The 25,471-nt window shown below is 43.8% G+C and overlaps 1 protein-coding gene across 1 annotated transcript in view; it reads right to left on the bottom strand.

The window, feature by feature from the left end:
• Window positions 1-656: 656 nt before the first annotated feature.
• ppfibp1a (PPFIA binding protein 1a) overlaps window positions 657-25,471 on the bottom strand; it is a 57,796-nt gene continuing 32,981 nt past the window's right edge. The window contains exons 17-25 of the mRNA XM_083658707.1: window positions 8,230-8,383; window positions 7,905-8,016; window positions 7,213-7,301; window positions 6,974-7,096; window positions 6,724-6,849; window positions 4,430-4,618; window positions 3,227-3,385; window positions 1,427-1,492; window positions 657-1,286 (exon numbers count right to left, since the gene is read on the bottom strand). Of these exons, the coding sequence (XP_083514833.1) occupies window positions 1,221-1,286; window positions 1,427-1,492; window positions 3,227-3,385; window positions 4,430-4,618; window positions 6,724-6,849; window positions 6,974-7,096; window positions 7,213-7,301; window positions 7,905-8,016; window positions 8,230-8,383 (1,084 nt within the window). The 3' untranslated portion in view covers window positions 657-1,220. The remainder of the gene's footprint in view (window positions 1,287-1,426; window positions 1,493-3,226; window positions 3,386-4,429; window positions 4,619-6,723; window positions 6,850-6,973; window positions 7,097-7,212; window positions 7,302-7,904; window positions 8,017-8,229; window positions 8,384-25,471) is intronic.

The raw sequence follows: 25,471 nt of genomic DNA, 5'->3' as shown, positions 1-25,471 counted from the left end.
ATTCATCAGCTTATTTATACACCAGGCAGTTTCAGGCACTTGGTTCCCCAGACTCAATGTTAGATCTGCTAATTGTGGTGGCTCAGGAGGTAGAGCAGGTCGTCCACTAATCAGAAGGTTGGTGGCTCGATCCCCGGGCTCCTCCAGTCCGCATGTCAAAGTGTCCTTGGGCAAGACACTGAACTCCGAATTGCTCCCGATGGCTGTGCCAGCACCCTGCGTGGCAGCTTGCCGCCTTCAGTGTGTGAATCGGTGAATTCAGGCACATTGTAAAGTGCTTTGGATAAAAGCGCTGTATAAATGCAGTCCATTTAACTGGGGTTGTCCTCTGGATTGTTGCATTAGATCAAATTTATCTGGATGGGTCTGAAGCAATAGAGGATGACTTGTGCGCAGATTGGCTGTTCATTTTAGGTTTAAATGTTTAGTGCCCCTCTACTGGATGTTTAGTGTAGAGCACTCAATACAGAATGTTCCATGGAAGAGCAGAGTCCCTTATTGTAGCTCTCAAATGTGATTTGCAGCGAATGAAGATGAAGCCCTGACATTGAGGCTAGAATGAACAATATAGCTGCTGAAAGTAAGACTCAATTTCTAAAGGAAATATGCATTTTATAATTTTATTACCAAAAATTAAAAAACAGAATAGAGCATAGAATAAAATCTTAACTGATACAGCCAAGGCTTGCATGATGATACCTAAATAGGGACTACGGAGAATTGGCTTCTCAGTTTACTTTCACTCATGGTATTTGTTAAGATAACATAGGGCAACTTTGAGTACCAAGAATAAAAATGCACATGACTGGAGGACATGAAAACACAAGAGTTCAGTACAACATTTGAAGAGGAACACTGCTGTCGGGGGGAAGGGGGGGGACTTACAATGGGACAAAGCTAAAGTACAGTATGCTGTGATTATTGAAAACAAACCAAAACATAGATGCTCCAATAATAAAGTAAATGCAGAAAGAGGTACATGAATGCAATAAATGTTGCATTTTCAGTTCATGCAGTACATTTTGATGGACAGCTTCAATAAATATATTATGGTCACGGCAGCTACAGCTGTAGTTGGGAATGATGAAATTATTTTGAAAGCAGGGGTCTCATAGTTCTAGTGAGAGGTTTGTGGGAGGTGGAGGGGGTCGGGGGAGACGGTGGTGGCACAGTTGGTTCCTTTTCACAGTGCCGGGTCAGCACAGCCGCTCGAGGCTCCATCACACATCGTCCTCTGGAGGGCAGGGTGAGATCTCCCCGAAAAGCTCCTCATCTTTCAGCATGCTCTGCAACACACACACGGGAGAGTGGAGGACGAAGAATCAACACAGCTTTCATTAACAGCTTCAAACTGTTCACAGCTGTCCCAGTGAGCTGCTTTGTTACCAAGTTTAAATTACATTGGGGCATTACAATAATTTCTTACCGTCAGATTGTTGATGCCTTCAGAAAACACTCCTATCTGTTTAACAGTCCCTTCTGAGTCTTCCATCTGCCAAACAATATAAACAGCACATGAGAAAGAGAGAGAGAGGGCATCAGAGGCAACTCAAATAACGGAATGAAAGAGACTAATTAAAAACGCTGGCTGTTGCATGTGGAAGACCATTCCCGTCACTCAATAAAATAAGCGATTACATTCTGACTTTATATCTCAGAAGTCCGACTTTTCTTTTTCTGTGAGAGAAAAAAGAAAATGACTATTCTCAGATATAAAGTTAGAATTCTGAGATAAAAAGCCAGAATTGTGAGGGGGGAAAAGTCAGTCTTGCAAGAGTGACAGTGGAGTACTGAGGTCCAGCCCTCTCTGTGAGAGTGACAGTGGAGTATTGAGGTCCAGCCCTCTCTGTGAGAGTGACAGTGGAGTATTGAGGTCCAGCCCTCTCTGTGAGAGTGACAGTGGAGTATTGAGGTCCAGCCCTCTCTGTGAGAGTGACAGTGGAGTACTGAGGTCCAGCCCTCTCTGTGAGAGTGACAGTGGAGTATTGAGGTCCAGCCCTCTCTGTGAGAGTGACAGTGGAGTACTGAGGTCCAGCCCTCTCTGTGAGAGTGACAGTGCAGTACTGAGGTCCAGCCCTCTCTGTGAGAGTGACAGTGGAGTACTGAGGTCCAGCCCTCTCTGTGAGAGTGACAGTGGAGTATTGAGGTCCAGCCCTCTCTGTGAGAGTGACAGTGGAGTATTGAGGTCCAGCCCTCTCTGTGAGAGTGACAGTGGAGTATTGAGGTCCAGCCCTCTCTGTGAGAGTGACACTGGAGTACTGAGGTCCAGCCCTCTCTGTGAGAGTGACACTGGAGTACTGAGGTCCAGCCCTCTCTGTGAGAGTGACACTGGAGTATTGAGGTCCAGCCCTCTCTGTGAGAGTGACACTGGAGTACTGAGGTCCAGCCCTCTCTGTGAGGGTGACAGTGGAGTATTGAGGTCCAGCACTCTCTGTGAGAGTGCCACTGGAGTATTGAGGTCCAGCCCTCTCTGTGAGAGTGACAGTGAGGTACTGAGGTCCAGCCCTCTCTGTGAGAGTGACAGTGGAGTATTGAGGTCCAGCCCTCTCTGTGAGAGTGACACTGGAGTATTGAGGTCCAGCCCTCTCTGTGAGAGTGACACTGGAGTATTGAGGTCCAGCCCTCTCTGTGAGAGTGACACTGGAGTACTGAGGTCCAGCCCTCTCTGTGAGGGTGACAGTGGAGTATTGAGGTCCAGCCCTCTCTGTGAGAGTGACACTGGAGTATTGAGGTCCAGCCCTCTCTGTGAGAGTGACACTGGAGTATTGAGGTCCAGCCCTCTCTGTGAGAGTGACACTGGAGTACTGAGGTCCAGCCCTCTCTGTGAGGGTGACAGTGGAGTATTGAGGTCCAGCCCTCTCTGTGAGAGTGACAGTGCAGTACTGAGGTTCAGTACTGAGGTCCAGCCCTCTCTGTGAGAGTGACAGTGCAGTACTGAGGTCCAGCCCTCTCTGTGAGAGTGACAGTGGAGTATTGAGGTCCAGCCCTCTCTGTGAGAGTGACAGTGCAGTACTGAGGTCCAGCCCTCTCTGTGAGAGTGACAGTGGAGTACTGAGGTCCAGCCCTCTCTGTGAGAGTGACAGTGGAGTACTGAGGTCCAGCCCTCTCTGTGAGAGTGACAGTGTTGTATTGAGGTCCAGCCCTCTCTGTGAGAGTGACACTGGAGTATTGAGGTCCAGCCCTCTCTGTGAGAGTGACAGTGGAGTATTGAGGTCCAGCCCGCTACCTGTTCCAGCTGGTCGAGGCTGTCCTCGTAGATGCAGAGGCCCATCTGGAAGCTGCTGCTCTTGGGCATTTCCACGTTCATGGGGCAGACGTATTCCTCGCCGTCTTCCTGCCGCTTCCGCCTCAGAGTGCCGAAACCGCCGAACGACAGGCGTCTGGGCTGCAGGAGGAACAGGGAGACTGATATGAGCTTTTATAATACAGATATTTTTAAAGATTTATTTTTAGGCATGTTATGCTTTATTTGACAGAGTCATAGTGCAAGAGAGACAAGAGGGCATGAGAGAGAGAGAGAGAGAGAGAGAGAGAGAGAGAGAGAGGGGGGACATGTAGCAAATGGCCGCGGGCTGTTCCTTAAAGGCAGAGAGATCCCCATCTACTCAATGGTAAGGACCACATTAGACCTTTAACTGAACAATGATTGTACAAAAAGAAAAGGAAAAACATATGTGTGCAAAGAAAATCTAATTTAGGATATTTTTTAAGTAATGCAGTTTTACAGACTTTTGATGTAGTTGTGGTCAGGGAGGATCCTCAATATCATGTTGTTCATGTATCAGTAAAACTCCAGAGACAATAACACAGTCTGTGGACTGCCCCACAATGAATTTGCATATATCGTAGAGGATGTCTCTGCTGAACACGTTTCTGAGAATAATCAGAACACGTCATTCAGCAACATGTTTCCCCTTCTACTGTGGCAGGGCAACACTGTAAAGTTGCCACCCCATGCTTAAAATATGTTCTATAGTGTTTCCTACAGTATTTGTATAGGATACTCAGTAGCACCGAACATGTGCAGATTCTTCCAATTAATTGCAGGCTATTTCTGCCTAGATGCATGGAAGTGACACAAATGCAGACGACGTCAGTTGAGTAGGTGCTCCTTCATGCTATCCTGAGGATGCATTAGTGTTTATACACTAAAGATAGGTGATCAAATGCATCCCAAACCACCTCGGCAAGTGGTGATCGGATCACAATGCATCTTCGTGGTTGTTTATTTAGCGCTGTCCACTGTGATCCGATCGCCCTAGATGCATTTAAAAACCAAGTGTAAACAGCCTCAGAGAAGCACATAGTAGACTGCAGGAGAAGAGGATAAAGCCAATTATACTGTATTGTCTGTCACCCACTGTCAATGTAATAGAGGAACTGGGGAGGACTTCAGCACAGTTGTGTGAGCCAGTGGAGGTTCACCCACCTTGATCTTGGCGGTAGCGGTGAGGACGGTGTAGTCTGGGTTCTCCAGACAGTCCTGTTTGAGCCGCTGCGCCTCTGAGCCGATGAGAAGGTGGAAATGCGTGGCCAGGTGGCGTCTCAGCAGGGTTTTGTTGGAAGGGATGTTCAGCAGGAGGGCCAGAGTTTCCACGTTGAAGCGGGGCTCCAGCACCTTGGGAGCAGGTAGACGTGGGAGAAAAACATCAGGGAGAGTAGGGGGCCAAAAAGGACAAACAGAAAAGCAAGTTCTGGTGACATCACTGACCGGCTAACTTGTGCCTGAAGAAAAATGAAGCTTAAAATACGTTCATAGACTAGATAACGTAATTAATGTTAATGTTTCTCATTAATGATACATCATTTCACCTGCTCACAACCCATCCACTATTAATCAGAATCTATATATCGTATATATACGGTATATATGTGTATATATACACCGGTATATATATATATATATATATATATATATATATATATATATATATATATACACACTGGTATATATATATGTGTGTGTGTATAATATATATATATATATATATATATATATATATATATATATATATATATATATATATATATATATATATATATATATATAAGCAATATAGCATGAGAGCCAGTGTGTTGTGGCCTGCGGCCTCATGGGATAACAGCTGATCAACGGGATATATGCCACAACACACGCTGCTCGAGTGCTATATTGCTTTTATAAAACGGTTTCCAAGTATGATAATATAATAATAATAATAATACTATAAGTCCGACTGGCATGTCATTCTAATAGAGTCAGTTGAAACACTACTGTAAGGCGGGACCGCAAGAACGTGCGGGTGATTTGATTGGATCGTTCTGGAGACTGAAGTTGACATTGGCCAATCCTGGCGCTTGCTGAGAAGCTGAGAGCTTTTCTGCAAAGCCCGACACGCAGCTCGAGCGCAGCGCTGCATTCTCAGCGCTTGCTGAGAAGCTGAGAGCTTTTCTGCAAAGCCCGACACCAACTAACGTTACGGGGTTAAATGCGGGGTTAAATGCGGGGTTAACAGCCTTTTTTTTGCAAAGAAGACATAAGACATAATTTTCTGCGAAGTATTAGTAAAGTTATAAGCGAAGATCGATTCACAAGGATCTGACAGCTGTCTCCGCCATTTGTTTTTTCTACATTGTCATTTGAGGTAACCAAAGCCTTTTAGTAAGAGAGTTGCCATGGCAACTCAATAACCCATGGCCATGGGTTATTGGAGTGGGTTACTGGATTTATACAATGGCTGTGAACCAATCAGATTGCTTGATTTGAGAGAGCCGTTTTATATATATATATATATATATATATATATATATATATATATATATATATATACTATTTTAAATGAAAATACAGACACCCTCGTCCACCGACTCCAACTCATCCAGAACTCTGCAGCACGGATCATCACTCGCACAAAATCCACTGACCACATAACACCTGTACTGATTCAACTGCACTGGCTCCCTATATATCCCAACGAATCCATTTCAAAATCCTGTTATTAACATTTAAAGCCTCCATAACTTATCCCCCACTTACCTCACAGACCTCCTTCAGACCTACACTCGCCCCCGTTCACTTACTGGAAATCCCCCCCTTTAATCTCACCACAATGGGTGCCAGGGCATTCTCCCATGCTGCACCCAAACTCTGGAACTCCCTCCCCCCCCCCATATTCATACACTGGACTCACTCACCGAATTCAAAACTGCAGTCAAAACCCATCTCTTTAAATCTGCCTATTCCCTGTAATTCCATAACCTGACATCTGATTTACTGATTTCCTGCCATTTTGTTCACCTGTGTGTGTGTGTGTGTGTGTGTGTGTGTGTGTGTGTGTGTGTGTGTGTGCGTGTGCGTGTGCCCCTGCTAACCCTTGCACTTTTAATTGTCACTTTACTAGTATTATTATTATTATTATCGGTCTTATTATTGCCTATTGCTACTTGTGCATTACTGCATGTACTGTTTTTTATCTTTTCATTGTATGTTTTTTATTGATATTGTAAGGTGACCTTGAGTGTCGTGAAAGGCAAATAAAATGTATTATTATTATTATTATTATTATTATTACTTTTAGGAAAAGTCAGGTACCAGCAGCATTGTATTTTTTATTCAACAAAGTTATTGTGCATATAAATATATAAACATATACATTTCAAAAATGTCAAAATGACCGCCATGGCCATTCTAGTGTTTGTCATGTAATGTAACCCTGTCCTTGTCCTTTGTGCAAGCCCTCTCACCATCAGTCCTCCATGCACGCCACTGCCCCTCAGATTGGGGGCGTATTCTGCCAGATCCACGGACCGGAGCCACTCCATGACTCTGTGGTTGGTCCACTGGCAGATCTCTGCTGGCGTGATGTTGTTCTGGACAATGACCAGGGAATACAGACACAGTGTTTCAGATGTATATGCAGCTAAAATAGCTTTAAAAAAGGCTCTAAAGAGGTGACAAAGACAGAGGTGTGCGTGGAGACTCCTTGTGCGATACCTCGTCAGAGGGCCGTCGTCGGAGACAGTTGATCTCATAGTTGTTGAGCCGCAGAACCTGAATGGCCCTCTTGATGCTGAGGTGATGGAGAACACTGCCCACCTTCAGAGACAGCAGGTCCTCCTGAGAAACAGCAACAAAGTCGTATCACCAAGTCACGTCATCTGTTGGATGGTTAAATCATTGGGCCAGTTTGGTCAGTCAGAACAAAAGACAATATAAAAGAATGATCAGTTCACCACTGTCATGTAGTGTAGCATTCGTCCATCAACACGGCCTTCATCGAACTGACTCTTGTACTGTGGTAGGCCAATGTCATCTAGCCATCCTGGAAAAACAAAAAACAAAAACAAACATAGGCAACAATTCCTCATAGGGATGTACGATGATATCGGCAAGTCATCGGTATCGGCCGGTAAAGGCTTTAAAATGAAATATCGGCATCGGCCCAATATGACATTTCTGCCGATATGACAGGCCGATATCATCCAAGCCCAACCCTGTTTAGGATTAATCTTACAGTTTATTTTGGAAAATGTTACAGAAAAAAAGCCTAACCTAAGTTGAAGTAGTTTTCTTATTTTGTCGAGTGGATGTGTACATTTTGAAAAGCATTGTAATTCTAAGCAAATAAACAAATGTCTGCATTTGCCAGTGGGCCATCATGATACAGTAAGCATAATAATGTATTAATTCCACTACAGGAGAGACTTGATGTTCTCTGAAATTATATCAGTATCGGCAACTGGCCAAAAGAGTTGGAAAATATTGGCGTATCGGATAGCGGAAAAAAGCCAATATAATGCATCTAATTTACAGGAGGTAGAAAAAAGTTCTCAAACCCCAGTCATGGGTTAGAGTTACATAATTTTTGTGACGACAGCTTCAACAATGGAGCTTTGAGATGGCATCACATGCTTTGATCACTCACTGGTCACCCAGTTGTGGTCCAGTTTGCCCTTGAGGTCGTCCTCCTCTGAGCTGAGAGCCTGCAAGGCCAGCTGCAGCTTCTTCCTGTGGAGAGGGTGCTTGATTGCAAACTCCTGATGTGGTAAAAAAAACACAGGCGCACCACATTACACACAGTAAACCTCCACAAACAGCAGAGGCTCATGCAACTGATACGATATCTAAGGCTATGTCCACACCAAGCATGTTTGGAGCAATTTATTTGAACTCTGGAGCATTTACAACAACAAAAAGAGACCAAACAAACCCTAAAAGTTCTAGTTGTCTTGTTCTGATGGCATCCCTACCTTCTCCAGCTCATGTTGTGAAGCCTGCAGCAGGGTTTGTCCAGAGCGGATCCAGTTTTGGCCCTGGGCAACATATAGTCCCAGGCCCTGATCCTGCAGCCACGCACACACCTGCTCCTTACTCCATCGGGAGAAAGGAACATCAACAGCACTGCTAGAGACAGAAGAACAAAGAACAGCAGTCACAGTAAGTGAGTCATCAGATCTCAAAAACTGATTAACACGTTCACTGCCAATGACGTATTAATACGTCAAAAATAATCCAACGGTTGACTGCCAATGACGTATTAACACGTTGAGTGCCATAGCCGAGATATCTCGGCTGTGTGTATAATGTGTATAATCTATTTTACCGACCACTAAGTGGCGACAGTTCTCTCCAGACAGAGACAGAGAGAAAGCCACAGCCACGGGACCCGTGGCTGTGGCTTTCCGTGCTGGAGAAAGCATTCTAATTTTCAAGGAAATAGCTGGGCGTTTTTTTGACGGTGCTACGTGGATCAATGCCCCCCGCGTCTCCTATGGAGATATTGGAAGTATTGAATGTGTATAATCTATTTTACCGACCAGCTAGGTGGCGACGGTCCTCTCCCGACAGAGATAAAGTCAACCAAAAGCAGCCGCCTCCCGCGGAAATGGCTTGGCGATTTTACAGTCAGAAACGAACGAGCCTCATTCTCATACTGTAGGCGGGGACGCTTTCGCGCTGCTGCGGTGGGGGGTTCCAGAAATGGACTGGGTGAGCAGCATAAAGCCTAGAGTCGCACGGGGCTTCATCGGGGCTCTCAAACCCAAGAGACAGTGAGACCTATCCACACTCGCTGCCAGGGAGAGAGGCTGCTCAAACTCGCTGCTCAAACTCCCAGCAGCAGAGCACTCCGCAGCACAGACGGAGGGAGGAGTTTGGAGACACACACACACTCTCTCTCTCTCTCTCTCTCTCTCTCTCTCTCTCTCTCTAGAGAGAGAGAGAGAGAGAGAGAGAGAGAGAGAGAGAGGAGAGAGAGAGAGAGAGAGAGAGGAGAGCAGTGGCCATTACAGCCAGTCTCTTTTTGAGTCCTATCCGGAAGTTGCCATACTCTCAAATGGCCAGTGGGGGGCGCAGTTTGTGTAACATCATCCCGGAAACGTCCATGTAACTCTATGTGAAACGAGCCAACTTCTCTCTCGATCTCTGTCTTAAATAAACACTTTACAAATGAGTTTATGGTCTGAATCAACAATTTCAAGTTTTTTTCAAGCTCTCATCTAGTCCGCTTTCTAAATTATGGTCCCATTTCGAGGGGAAAAGACGATAAAGAAGACTAACTTTGTGGGCGTGGTTACCAGCAAACTTAAAAAAAAAAAACTCCCAACAACAGCGTTGCCAGACGTACGATAATTATCGTATGATCTCGTCGTTGTATCCTGTTGTATCAGTCTTGGGATTTGGGAGCAGTCGCGAAATCTTTAGCCACATAAACAATTTCATATTTTATCTATCTTTGCCATCTTTGCGTACTTTTAAATAGCCGTTTTCATAGTTTAACCATTTTTACATTTTTGAAGGACCTGCTTTGACCTGTGTTTTGTGGAAGAAAAAAAGTGAAAATGGCCTGCACAGCTTTTGGATGTTCAAAAAGATACTCCTCTGAGTCGTCTGTGAAGCTTTACAGGTGAGTAAACGTTACATGTGTTTCGCTAGCCAAAATTATAATCCCAGTTATTACCACGTAGCTGTTAAACGTGAATTACAGATGCAAGCTAGCTAGCATGGTAGCTAATGTAGTGCATGCTAACGATGCTAACGCTACCTGGTACCTGTAGGTACCTGTGTTATGGTTAGCAGTGTTCAACATAACGATAACGTTAGGATATCCAAAGCCTGATAACGTTTAAGTTGAAAAGATAATATTGGACGTTTGAATTGACCAATATTCGTTCGCTTTGTGTTTCTGGCTTCTGGCATATGATGTGACGTGACCTAACGTTAATATCTCGGGATAGTATAACGCACTGCGTGAATGTAACGCTATATAAGTTAACCATCCATGAAAACGTCATGCATACTTTTAGTATTTGTTTGTGCTTAACGTTATCAGTCAACCAACCGACCAATTTTATATTTATATAGCGCCAAACCATAACGAGAGTTATCTCAAGCCGCTTTCCAAATGGAGCTGGTAGTATAACAGGCTCATTATTCTAATGCTCGACCAATTCACACCAGCGTTATGTGCTATCATAGCCTACTGATGTTTCGCTCTGATCTGTCTTGTGAATTCTTGTTCTGTTGTCTTTATGGCACGATCTTACTGTCTTGTCTGTAAATGTTTTTGGCTTTGTATGTTTTATTGATTTTTTTTAAACATTTACCCAAAATGACTACAGTTTAAAACATGCACATTTAATGAAATGCTGATTCATGTGTGCTGTCCTTATGAATAGAAATGAATAACAAAAACATACATTATTCTGGAGTCAGAATGCAAGTAATAAATCCTCCCCCCCCCCCTCTCTCTCTCTCCCTAACAAGATTTCCTTTCGGTGACAAGTGCAGACTGAAGCAATGGGTGATAAACATGAGGAGAAAGGACTGGACCCCGTCCATATATTCACGTCTGTGCTGTGGACACTTCGAGGAGGATCAGTTCTTCACAGACAACAAGGTCGAGTACACATCACTCACTAACTTTTCTAAATCAAATCTACAAATCATTGTAGGAATTTAGCAAGGGCAAAAATGCCCCCAAGAAATCTCAGAAAACCATCATCCAGGGGCAAAAATTGCACCCGCTAATTTGATTTTCATTAAATTAATTTAATTTCCATCTCGAACACACACACTCAGCACCTGCAAGCTGGTTGCCAGAAGACAATGATGAAGAAGAACACACTCACACAAACAGTGCTGTTGTTTACACTATGCTTCAAGTGCCCCCCCAAAAATGTGTTAATGCCCCCAGTTTTTAGACAGTGGGGGCAAAAGTTGCCCCCAAAATATTTTTTACATTTCATAAACTGCTACAAATACTTAGTGGTGAAAATTGCTCAAATAAAAATTGCTCAAATAAACCTAACATGGCACAACTTAATTAACAATTCAGGGTCTGAATGTGTGACAACATTTAATCTGATTTTATCAGTCATCCTTCGTGAGGTGTGTGATGATGATGCCACCATTTCATAACCACTGCCAAAATTTGGTGCACATGTAAGTGTCATTAAGGACCACTTGGACGATTTTCTATCCAGGTTGGGCACACAAACTAGCATCACTGGGGGAAAATGCTATGATATGTATCATAATCTACCTACCGATGTCATCTGGATTTTCTAGGGACAGAGGAAGCTGAAGAGGACTGCTGTGCCTACAATTTTCAACTTCCCAGACCATTTGAAGAAAAAGCCAGCACCTACCAGGGGCCCACGGAAGCAGGTAAGTATGGAGGTAAGTGACAGTTTGGTTCCAACTTCTGTCCCTTCATGTTCTTCACAAAGCTATGTTGTTCAGCCTTATGGGGAGCCTGCACCTGTTGCACCTTTTTCTGTCTTGGATGATCATGACTATGCCAAAGTGATGCAGGACACTGCTGAGGAGACCATTGTTGTTGACAGTGTCCCTCATGATGGCATAGTTATGACTGATGTCCATGCTGAGATTGTTGCGGATGACACTGCGACGTGTAGCACAGGTGGAGACCCACAGATCGTTATGCATGATCATCAGTGCTACATGATTGCAGAGTCTCCAAAAACACTCAAGTGGAAATATGAGCGTGTACAGGAGAAGCTAGTTGTAGCTCGCAAAAAACTTAGGATGACGAGTCAGCAGACAAGGAGATTGAAAGTAAAACTCGCGTCCTTAAAAGATCTGACAAAGATTCTTCAGAAAGAGATGCTGATCTCAAGTGAATGTGCTTCTCTTCTGGATTCTCTGGATGATGTTCCCAGATAAATTTTGGCCAGAATCCAAAAGAACAAGAAGACAGCAGCTTTTTCTGAAGAACTAAAACAGTTTGCGACTACACTACACTTCTACTCTCCAAAGGCTTATGATTATGTCAGATTGAAGTTCAATTTTGCGTTGCCACATCCTCAAACCATTCGCAATTGGTACAGCAGCGTCTCGGCAGACCCTGGATTTACCGTCGCATCTTTCAACGCTCTGCAAAGCCATGTCGCTGAGGAGAGGAAAGAGGGGAAGGAAACCATCTGCTCTTTGATGTTGGATGAAATGTACATCCACCAGCAAATTGAGTTTGGGGGGGACCAGATCCATGGCTACGTCGATGTCGGTGCTGGTGAAATTGAAAACACCGTCGCCACGCAGGCATTAGTCATCATGGTTGTAGCCATCAATGGGTCTTGGAAGATCCCCATTGGATACTTCCTCATCAGCAGCTTGACTGGAGCAGAGAGGGCAAACATCGTCCGGGAGAGCCTTCGTCGCCTCCATGCTGTCGGAGTCCGGGTTGTCTCGCTGACATGTGATGGACCAGCACAAAACTTTGCCATGATCCATGAGCTTGGTGCCAAACTTAACATCACAACCATGAGTCCTCATTTTCTCCATCCAGAGGATCAAACTCAAAAAGTGCATGTGCTCTTGGATCCATGTCCATGATCCAAGGTCTGCGGCTTGGCAACAAGCTTCGTATGGCACACATCGAGTGGCGACAACAAAAAATGAAGGTCCACCTTGCAGCCCAGCTGTTCAGCAGCAGTGTGGCTGATGCCCTGCAGTACTGTGAGCAAGGGCTCAACTATCCCCAGTTCAGAGGCTGCGCGGCTACAGTTGAGTTCTTGCAAACAATTGATGCAGCTTTTGATGTCCTTAATAGCCGCAATCCATTTGGGAAAGGATTCAAAGCACCAATGAAGCCATTCACAATCCATCGTGCCAGGGCTATTTTGGAATGGGCAGAGTCATGTCTCCGTGGGCTCAAGGTGAAAAACAAGAGCAACAACTGGGTCTACATGCACGCCACTCAGAAGAAGACCCCTATCTTGGGCTTCATTGCTTGTTGTAGAAGTGTGCTTAACATCTACGAAGATCTTGTGGAGGGACCAAGTGCACCGTGCAGGTACCTTCTGACATACAAGCTGAGTCAGGATCACCTGGAGCTGTTCTTCTCGGCGATCAGAGCACGTGGGGGTTTTAACAACAACCCCAATGCAAGGCAGTTCCGCGCGGCCTACAAGCGACTCCTTGTGAGGCACCAGGTGAAGAGGGGCACAGGCAACTGTCTTCTTCGTGACAACACCGACATCCTGGATTCCACACCGGCAAATGTCAACATTGCACGCAGGATGGATGTGGCGCCCGTGGAAGTGCTTTTGCCTGAAGAAGACAATCGCTGACCTCCCAGATGTAGACAACCTCTCAGAATACAAGGAGGCAGCCATCAGCTACATCACAGGCTTTGTGGTGAAAAAGATGAAGCAGAAGGTTACCTGCATGCCTTGTTCCCAGGCACTGACATCAGCTGACTCCACACATCCTTTTCTGACTCTGAAGAACAGAGGTGGTCTACAGAAACCATCAGCCGGAGTCATTGCAGTTTGCCAGGCCACTGAGAAGTGCTTTGAGAGGCTTTTGAAAATGAACGGGGGGAAAGCTCCAGCAGGACGGGGAACAACAGCAGCAATTGTTACTCAAGTCCTTGCAGGTACTATGGATAAAACCCTGTTCCCAAATTTGCACAACCACATGTTTGATATGTGCGTTGAAGCAAACCATGTCCATGTTCTGGTAAAGATGGCGTCTGCCTGGTTCTGTAAAATTCGGCTCAATCATTTGGCAAGAAGGCAGACGGAACAAATTAAGGAAGGAAAAATTGTCCGCAGGCGGCTCACCAAATTAATCCATTTTTATGGTGATTAGAGCTCGACATTCACGTGACTTTCTGTGACATTTGCTGCCCTGCAAGTGAGTTCCCCGTTCATTTTCTCCAGCCTCTGTTAATATACTTTCTTTGAGTCAGATTCTACGGGGCCAAAGTATTCAGTATTTTAACACTAAAGCCAGACACTGCCCACCCCTTCTGATCTTCACATTAAAGGGATATTTCAGATTTTGTTGTTGTGGAGTTGTATGAGGAACTTGCTGACAGTCAGTGTACTACATGCAGTAGAATGCAGCCGGCCGCCCTGTGCTGTCTACAGCAACAAACAGGTCTACTTCCCTGATGTGGCCTGTCTCCATCTCTCCCAACTGGGATGGCGCCGGCTGAATTCTATTGCATGTAGTACACTGACTGCCGGCAGCAAGCTCCTCATACAACCCCCCAACAAAAAATCTGGAATATCCCTTTATACACTCAGCTATTGAGGAGGATGTGGCAAAATTTCATTCAGTTTCATTGTTATTTCTTGGAGCCTACATCTAAGGGGCACAAGTAGTTAATGTTCCGTTTGTAGCATGTGAAAATAATACCACCTTCAGGTTATTGTACATAGTCCCCATGTGTTGTTTACTTTTTATGAAGACCAAAACAAAAGGCATTAAAGTACTAAAACAAAAAAAAACAAAAAAAACGCGGTTATTTTTGAAAGGTTTGAAGAGTGTGGTTAAAGAGATAGCTCCGTTTGAAGTGGGGTCCTGTGAGGTACTTGCATAAAGTCAGTCTACTGGGTAAAGCACTCTGGACACATCGCGCACCAAGATAGGACAACTGCTGTCTGCTGAGTGTGAGGGGGGCCATGAGCAAAAACCTAAAAAACATGGCCATGGCTCCCTTCACACTCAGCAGACAGCTCTCTGTGCCTGCCACAGCTGGAGTGCAGTTCTCCTATCTCTGTGTGCGATGCGTCCAAAGTGCTTTACCCAGTACACTGACTGTATGCAAGCACCTCATAGGACCCCACTTCAAACAAACCCAAATATACAAAGTTTTTGCTCCCTTTGTTTATGTTGTGTGTTATAAATATTTATGTGTGTAGTTGGTGTACTGTATTCATTTTATTTGTCAAATAAAGTCATTCATTCATTTGTTTATGTACTTATTATGTATTATGTACTTGCCTGTAATGTTGAGCTGTAATCTTGCCTGTTCTCTTTACTGTATATATGCCTATGTGTAATGCCTATGTGTAATGCCTATGTGTATGCCTATGTGTAATGTAATGTACTCTTGCCTGTAATGTTATCTTGCCTGTAATGTTGAGCTGTAATATTGCCTGTTCTCTTTACTGTATATATGCCTATGTGTTTGGTGTATATAATGTATATATTTACATGTGTTAACAGATCTATGTATTTATTTTACGCTATGTATGTATTTTTCTTTATTTATTTACGTTATGCATTTGATCATCTCCATTACATTGCTGTTGTTTTACATGTTCAATAGCATGTGACAAATCCCTTTAATCCATGATTTATCCATTTCATTTATTTATAGTTTTTTACATGTCCTGTTGTATGTTTTCTGTAATGTCTTCTGTGCGTGAAAAGTGCGTTGTGTTGTTGTTTTAAGTTTTTATTTTGCCATTTCTGTCCAGTCTCGTGTTCCTGCTCTTGGCCTGCACCTTGTCGTTGGTGAGCAGGCTTAAAACCAAGACAGGCCGTCGATAACTACTTGAAATGTGTTAAACCAACCTTTGTGTGTTTTTCAGGATTACTTGACTGCGCTATCATCAGCTCTGGGTTTTGCTAACTTGAACACTTGAGTTGTCCTCCAAGCAACAGAAGGAAGACCATGTATTGGAGCGGCGTATTTGGTGCCAGTCATCTCGTTGTGGAGAAGGGAGACTGCACAGACAACTGGAGCTCTAGTGAAGGTTAATTCAGGAATACAATATTTTGCATGCTTATACTGTAGGTCTGTAGTTAGTTGGGACTTATCATACCACCCTGTCATCCCATCTCTCACGCATGCTCATTCATCGTTTAGCTGGTCACATCCAGATCAATCTAGTAAGAGTGGTGCCTAGGGGAGGTCCAAAATGCATGACTCAGTAGCCAATTAACAGCCAGGAAGGGGGCTCGCGCTACGTTTGAATGCATACAATGAAGTTGATAATATACTATTTGATTATTTAACCGTCTTACCCTTTCAATTGTACATCACAAAAGGTCAATTTTGCCTTGAACTCGACAGCGCTGGTTAATCCAGAATGGACATGTCTCAACTCTTCTATTACTGTATATTGGTCTGGTCACATCTATCCAAACACAGTGACCCACCACCATTGTTAGATAATCTTGCTGTTGTCTTTTTAAATATGATTCTCTTTCCATTTTAGTCTTCAACTTGATGCTGCTGCACGCACTCCTCTACGTCATCGTCTCTGCAAAATCTTCGCTGATTCATCAGCTGCAGCAGTCGTACCAGAGCCACTAGGCATCACCACCAAGTATCTGGACTCCACGGGTGATTCATCTTGCAACGGCTCAGGGCTGCATGGTGACCGTCCATTACAATTTCTACCTGTAGTCTCAAGGCCCAAGCGCACTGAAAGTCCTCCTATTGTTTTAAATGGCTGAACCGAATGCACACCAAAAGTGGGGCAACTTACCCTACTCTGCACCTTTGTTATGCCAAAGTTATTGACTGATTCAATTGTAACTGTCTAAGAAAGAAAAAGTTGCTACAGTAGGCTAGTGCGGCATTGTTTTGAACATAGAAATGCAGCAATCGGTTTATAATTCTGTTCATAGTATTCAGATTTTAAATTTTGTGCTTTTTACCTAATTTCAGCTGTTTGAATATGAGATCAGGTTATGAGGCTGTTTGTGTGGGGAGAAGCAAAATGTCAGTACAGCTCATACCATACATTGGATTTATTCAGTTATTGTAAGTAAAATATTTGTGATGTGAAACATGTAGCCATCAGACGTTAATCATTCACTTAAATGCATACACATAATCTATACTTTCATAAGCACATCTCTCCTTAACAATCAGTCTTAAACTCTGTACCCCATTCTCACGTCCAACAACAGGAATCCTAATCTCTCCCGAACTGTTCAGATGTCCTGCCATGTCAGTAATGTCAATGTCTCATCACACATGAAATCTCTGTACCAGTTTACTGCACTGTACAATGCCCGTTTCAGCAATAACGTATCTAGTATGTCAGCTTTCTGTGTGTTATTGCACCACATACAATACTGTATCAATGTCTTCCTTTGAAGAACTGTATCCATGCAGCCTCGATGCTTGTTACATCTCTCCCTCTCGTGAGACCTTAAATCATTAAATATATTCAAGTAAGCTGAACCTCTGACTCAACAACTTTTACATTACTTATTTGACATGTATGTGCCTTCCTCATTTTGGAGCCTATTTTTCTGTTGCTTAGAATTTGAAAGTTAGCATGAACAACTGTATGCTCTCCATAAAAACAAACCTGGGGGAAGAGCTTCACAAATGCCTTTATTGCTCACTAAAATGACAGATTTAAACAGTTTTTTTAATACCAAAGAGGTATAAAATAATGTAATTCAATAATTTATGTAGAGCTACAGAATTCAACTACAGATGTGGATCAAATGAAAGGTGTACTATTACTGTGACAAGGCATGTTTGCATAATGAAAAGAGTTTGATCTTGACACATGGATCAAGCTCTATTCTTACTGCTACGACACTGAGAACTAGCAGCCTTTACAGAAGCTCACAAACAACAATTATGTGTTTATGTTTGTTTATTTGCACATATATACAGTAAGTAAAAAAAATATATTATTGCACAAACTAGAAATCAGGGTTCCCACACCTTTGACTAACTTAAAAAAAAAATGTTTGTTCAAGATGGGCCCAGGTGGAGCCTGAAAAGGTGTTTTTTGTCTTTTCTGGGACTGCTCTTCCTCGTAGGCACAGGTTGAAAAGGGGGAGAAGGCTGTTCCACCTCAGACCACCCCAGCCGAACCAATGGATGTAGTTACATCCAACACCAAGGTGGTTCCCCACGGTCTCTTCAGCTCTCTGTTCCCCACGTCGGACGTAGCTGTCCCCAATGATCCAAAGGCCTGCATGGGGGGGGGGGGGGGGGGGGGGGGGGGGGGGGGGGTTAGAGACAAGTAATGCTGTGGTGAGAAATGTATCATATTATAGATTATAAAGATGGCGAAATAAACATCACTCTCATTGGACGTTCTCCACACATTTATCAGAAAAAACTTTATTTCCTCAGTTTAGTAGTAAAAAAAACAGCTGCTGAACTCTTTTACTGAATACCATTATTTAGAAATGTAACTATTACTCACGTCTGTAGCATGTGGGTGCAGATGCCATCATGGAACCAATCTGGTCTCGGTCTGCTTCTTCTCCAGTGGCAAGCGAGACTAGCTTCTTCCTGAAAGAGAAATAATACTTCCAATAGATGTATTTGACGAATGATTTGACGCCTGTCTCTCTCTCACTCTCTCACACACACACACACACACACACACACACACACACACACACACACACACACACACACACACACACACACACACACACACACACACACAGCGTTGAACTCTACAGTCTATGGTTGAACTGTACTTAATTCAAGAGACATACACATAACTGCGTTTGTTTACCCTCCACTAACGCTACGTCCTTGATGTGCAGCATGCAATAACGTTGAACATTAACATTATCCTAAATGATAGAGTGCACTCTCCGTGTTCCCACAATACAGTATATTGTTCCCACAGTATTCTGCGGTGTAACCAGGTATAACGTTAACGGGCTAATGTTAATCTGCAATCTGAATGGCTGTCTATGGTCAAAACAACAGTTGCTGTTACGTTAAGAACATGCTCTAGACGACTCAAATTTTGTTGAATCATATGGTAGAATCGCTATCACGTTGCAGAGAGAGATAGTTGATTTGTATCAGGGGTGGAGTCGGCAAATACAATTAATACAGAGGTGGATAAACTATCCAAGGTGAGTAGTAGTTTACCCACCTTGTTTCCCCTCATTGATTGATACGGTTGTTGATCAGAAAATAGTGGAGTAAACTCTGCCTCCTCTCAAATACAGGTAAACAGAACTGCTTTGTTTACCCTCCACTACGTCCCTGATGTGCGGGCGCTCCTCGCCAGTGTTGCCAGATGGCAAATGTTGAATTATCGTACCAGAGGGTCAAAATTATCGTTTTTGGAGTGAAATTATCGTCATACAACGTTAGCTAAACAAACGAGGAGCGCCCGGCTAGCAGGGTAAGGCTAATGATATTAATTATTTAAGAACTAAGATTACCTCGAAGTTGTGGAAGCTGACGTCAAGCCGGTCGGCAGGCAGGCAGCTGGTGACTCGAGTGCATTCATCTCGAGTGTGAAGAAAATTCAGAGAAAATTCGAAGCGGACGAAAAGATGGCTGACAGTTCAGGCAGATATTTTTCGTGAGACTCTATTCGGACACGCCCCCGATAGCCTGACGTAGCGTCTACATCACTACTTCCCCGCCCCCTCTCCCCCGACTCCCCGTATTTCCGTGTAAAGTTAATCCATTCAACCAATCAACGATGAGCAGGAAGCGGGAGATTCAAGCCTCATTTTCTGCTATCAAAACACAATGGGTGACGTCACGCTGGCTTTATCCATTCAATGTACTATCAATGGAGGAGAGAGAGAGAGAGAGAGAGAGAGAGAGAGAGAGAGAGAGAGAGAGAGAGAGAGAGAGAGCACACAGAGTGGGAGACAAGGGCACCCATAATCACAGGCACGTGAGGTGGTTCTAAAAATCCATTTATCTCCAAACTCTCTGAAAATCTCTGAAACCATGCTGTACTCAACGGCTAATATCTACATAACTACTAACTCTGCAAACTAACTCTTTTAGACAGAGAAAGCACACATTCTATTAGTTATTTTTAGATGATTGGTGTTCACGAAGTCTTAACAGAAAATAATCCTCGGCTCTTGTAAAATGAGCCAGAATCCTCAAAAAAAAACCTGGCACAACTTACCTACAGGATTGAAAAAATGGCTGGCACTCAATGTGTTAACACATTCACTGCCAACAACGTGTAAACACGTTTTCAGAATCCAGCTGTTGACTGCCAACAACGTGTAAACACGTTTTTGGCATCGATTTTTTTTTTTTAACGGGGGGTTGTGCATCTAACCCTTTTACATATCTTATATAAGTATTGGACGTGTACAACGTGTACAACCCATTCCACCGACCCACTAAGTGGCGACAAGGAAGTAGGAAGGCAAGCAAAAAGCAGTGTGATCCATTTCCATTCTCATGAAAATGGATTGGCGGAGGCGCTTTCGTTTTCGCGTTGATTGCTGGCGGTGCGGGATTGCAAACTTGCATCGTGGATTGCGGATGGAGCACACTTTGAGGCACGCAGCGTAAATATGACCAGAGTCGCAGGGGCTTCATCGGAGCTCTCGGCCAGGGCTCCGGGAGGCGGGCGAGTCCAGCCGGGCTTCCTCGGGGAGCGGCCACGCAGACAGGCACAGCCAGGCACAGCGGCAGCGGGGCAGTGAGGCTGGTGACAAGCAGCAGGCCATTTTGCCTTGCAAAATAGCACCAAATTGGAAACAGCCATAAAAGGCTTTTAGAATGGGATTTTCAACCCATTCTTTTTTGTTTCTTTTTCGCTCTAATTTAGAGTAATTTAATTTCTATTCAGAAATTTATTTGAGAGGTCGAGAGTATGAGAAAGTGAATTTGCACAGGTAGGAAAGTGCTTGTTACACGGCGCTGCAGCCAAGAAGAACGCCCACGGAGGGAGGAGTTGAAGCAACTCTCGCTCTCGCTCTCTCCCTCTCTCTCTCTCTCTCTCTCGCTCTCTCTCTCTCCCTCCCTCCCTCTCTCTCTCTCTCTCTCTCTCTCCCTCTCCCCCTCTCACTAGGATTAAACCTAGTGCGTCTCCCTCCCGAGAGGGAGGGAGAGAGAGAGAGAGGGAGGGAGAGCGAGAGGGAGGGAGAGAGAGAGAGAGAGAGAGAGAGAGAGAGAGGGAGGGAGAGCGAGAGGGAGGGAGAGAGAGAGAGAGAGCGAGAGGGGGAGGGAGAGAGAGAGAGAGCCAAAAATGAATGGTTAAAGTGACAGTTCTATCCAATTTCACAAAAAGCCGTTTATCTCTGAATATTTTTTCTGACGCTAAAACCATGCTGTATTCAACTGCTAATGCTTACATAACTACTAACTCTACAAACTAACTCTTTTAGACAGAGAAAGTACACATTCTATTAGTACTTTTGAGATATTGTATGTTCACAAAGTCCAAGCTGAAACGAATCCTCGGCTCTTGTAAAATGAGCCAGAATCCTCAAAAAACGGCTTGGCAGAAGCTACCTACAGCAAAAAAAAACGGCTGGCAGTCAATGTGTTAACACTTTGGGTGCCACGGCCCTTGGGCAAAAGGTTGCTGTACTGTGCCACATAGGCCGCAATGCATTTTAATATAGCCATATCATTTTTTGTGTTCCTCTTATATGGACAACCAATAGCCTCAATGAAACTTTGAACCCTTCTGTTTCATAAAAAAAAAAAAAGTGTGTTTATAAACTGTTCCATTTTGGAAATACACCCCTCTGAAAAAGAGTGTTTTCGACCGAAAACAGCATGGTGAAATTAGTTTCTGAGATAATCACATCTTTATGTTAGAAAGGCGACAGAATGAATTCTGCTTTGAGTTGAACAAAATGCTATAGCTGAAATGAAAGGTTAGAATGTCTAGTTTACCTGCGGGAAAAAGTATGTCAAAAGAATGTGTTGTTTATTTTCTACAAATATTAGTTTACAGCTTGGTCTAACATCAAAATGTTCACTTTCATGGGGTCATGCTGGATAATGAAGTCCATATTTCCACAAAGAAAGAAGATATCAACTTTATTTTTTATTTTTATGAAACTACACATTGAAAGCTTTCATTTGATGTGTAACATAATAACAATATTCAAAACACAACATGTCCTGCACTGTTTTATCTTCTTCACATGGACCTTCAAAATAGTTGGAAAGCAAGACAACTTTATGTAAACATAGGCCAAATAATGAATTCTCCTTTGAGTTGAACAAAATGCTATAGCTGAAATGAAAGGTTAGAATGTCTAGTTTCCCTGCGGGAAAAAGTATGTCAAAAGAATGTTTTGTTTATTTTCTACAAATATTAGTATACCACTTGGTCTAACATCAAAATGCTCACTTTCACGGGGTCATGCTGGATATTGAAGTCCATATTTCCACAAAGAAAGAAGATATCAACTTTTTTTCTTTTTCTGGATGAAACTACACATTCTAAGCTTTCATTTTTTGTGTAACATTATAAAAATAGTCAAACACAAAATTTCCTGCATTGTTTTATTTTCTTGAAAATAACCTTCACAGGAGTTGGAAATGAACACATGCTGTATATTGGAGGCAAAAAAAGGTCACGAGCGATGACATCATCACTGCTGACATCACTGGACACTTGTACCGATGACATCATCCGAGCCTATGACATTGAGGACAGTTATGACATCAGCATCACTGTTATAGAAAATATTATTGTCTTGTACCGTACTATAAACAATGGGCCGTGGCCTCTCTGGTCGTCCCCCTGTCCGGACAGCCATATTCAGATGACCTGTGTGGAGTTAGCACAAAACATACAGATCTTTTATAACTGCTGCTTTGAGATGTGGGGGCGAGTCTATAGTACTGTAGTACTATAGAATAGGATAGAATAATCTATAAATAACTATCTATATATAATAATATATAATAATAATATAATATATAATAATAATATATATAATAATATATAATAATAATCTATAAATAACTATAGAATAATAATAGTACTGTTATCTAGTCTCTTTTTGAGTATCACTCACAGTGATTGTTGTATAAAGATACAACAATCACTGTGAGTGATACTCAAAAAAGCAGGGGTAGAGGCAGAGAGGCACATGGTCACATTGGGGGCAGACAAATTTGGTCTCCTTTCGGTGTCCCTTCGCTGCGCAGTGGGCACATTTTCGATTTGCCTTGCTCTTGGTGGGCGGGACTTTGACCGGCTGTGGCACATGACCCGCAAAGTCCACATTCTGCCTCACTGAATTGGACCGTTGGCGTGTGTGTCTTGGCGTCCTTCCTGGAGGAAGAGGAGGTGGCTCGTCTGCTGGAGGAGGAGGGGGGGGGCAAGCAGATGTCGCCTCCGTCCACGATTTCACCACAGACAGGGTGAATTCTTTGAGGACTTTGCAGCTGGACGTGGGGTTGCATTTCCTGTACAGAATAAATGCATTGCTCATTGCAATCTGCATGAGGTAGACCACGAACTTGGAGCTCCATTTGGACGTCTTCCTCACAAATGGATAGTATGATATCTTCTGGTCAAGTCGATCAACCCCACTCATGTACTGGTTGTACTCGACAACACATGCTGGCTTGCTCTGCAGGACCCGTTCACTTTGCCCTTTCTCTTTCACCGCCACCGTCTTCATGACATCCTGGTGGAAGGTGGAGATCATCCTGACGATGCGCTTGTCCCGCCATGCCAGGAACATCACCCCATCGTCATGACGAGCGAGTCGTTCACCTACTCGCAGATCCGACATGGTCACCTGCCGGATGGACGCAGGTTCGCCCCTCTTCACCCGGAGTGTCCCAGCTGAGTGCATCTGGAGGCTGAGGAGACGTCGGCTCACGGTCCCGCTGTTGTAGAAATTATCCATCCAGAGACGGTAGCCATATCCCTCCAGGCCGGCAATGAGGAACTGCACGGTGTCCAGTAGGGTGCTGTGAATTCCACAGTAGGGTTTCATTGCATAGCAATACCCGTTCTCTGAATCGCACAGAATATAGCTCTTTATTCCGTACTTTATCGGTTTTGCCGGATTGTACACACGGAAACGTAGCCTCCCCCTCCACAACAGCATCCCTTCATCCACACTAATGTTTTGGGAGGGCTGATACATTTCCTTGAACTTGGAGAGGAGCAAGTCAAGGATGAGCCGCACTTTGTGGAGCCGGTCGGTGGCATCGACCCTCTCATTGTCACAGAAATGGAGAAAGCGCCATATCAGCTGGAACCTGTTGCGGGACATTGTCTTCCTGAAGTATGGGGTCTCCATCGCCACATCAAGAGACCAGTAGTCCGCAATCTTGGGCTTCTTGACAAGGCCAGTGAGGAAGAGGAGCCCCAGGAATCGCTTCAGCTCTCCCACAGACAGCGGTTGCCAGGCGTTTACCCGGGTGTAGGGCATGTGCAGCTGATCCAGCACGGCGATGCACTGTTTAGCGTAGATGTTGGTCTGCTGAACAATGATCTGCAGCAGCTCATCACCGAGGAACAGCTCCAGGAAATCTGCCGGCTTGTCTGACTGTAGTGATGCAGCCGCATTCCTGGGACCTGGCATTGCTGTGAAGGGGAAGACTTTGGGGCTCCAGTCTGGCATAGTATGCCAGCGTGGAGAGTCCTCCTGACGAGGCTTGCCCGCTGAAAAATGAAATAAAAGGTTTTTCTTCAGACAATTGTGATATGTAAAAAAGCTGTCTTTTTTCCAATAATTAGAAGCCTTGTGTTGACAATAATAATAATAATAATAATTGATATTATTATTATTATTATTATAGATGAGCTGGCTGCATACGTGACATGAATTTCCTGTAAAGTATCTATAGATTCTCACCTCTTGAAGACCCTCTCTTCCCAACTGCAGATGCCCGCACGCGCTCAGTCGTCACCACCTCCTCCTCCTCCTCCTCCTCCTCCACCACCTCCTCCTCCTCCTCCTCCTCCCCTGTAGTCAAAGTGAGTTTATAAAATATGATACATTCTTGAGGGAAAAAAGTTTATGTTTTCAATATCAGATGAATAATTGTAATTCTAAAATGGCTTATATCTCACCTTCGTCACTGGACTGCAAGCGGGCACGACGAAAGCTGGCGGGAGCACCTGCCCCTTCATCGTCAGTCCCCTCCTCAGAGCTGTGCTGCAACTCTGAAATTTTATATTTTACATGGTATTAGTAGGCTAATTCAGGATTGTTATTCTTACCAAGCTTTGTGTTGACAAAAATAAATTGATGAATAAGTGTGTGCGTTTTTTTTTTTTTTACATTATTACCTCCAATGGTTTGTTTACTTGCTGGCCAGTGATGCCTGTTCCTATATAGATACTGTACTGTAAGTCACATGTTTAGATTGTTCTCATGGTTTCCTTTTGTCCTGACAAATACATGGTGGATGAGTTGAGTTCCCTCCCCCTCCCTCCCCTGATATGTGAAGCGCTTTGTGTGTCTAGAAAGGCGCTATATAAATCCAATCAATTATTATTATTATAGATGTAGCTGGCTGTATACGTGACATGA

The sequence above is a fragment of the Poromitra crassiceps genome (genome assembly GCF_964638095.1).
Source record: "Poromitra crassiceps genome assembly, chromosome: 2".
Classification (NCBI taxonomy): Eukaryota; Metazoa; Chordata; class Actinopteri; order Beryciformes; family Melamphaidae; genus Poromitra; species Poromitra crassiceps.
The sequence above is the reverse complement of the archived record's forward strand: the minus strand, read 5'-3'. Positions and strand labels throughout refer to the sequence as shown.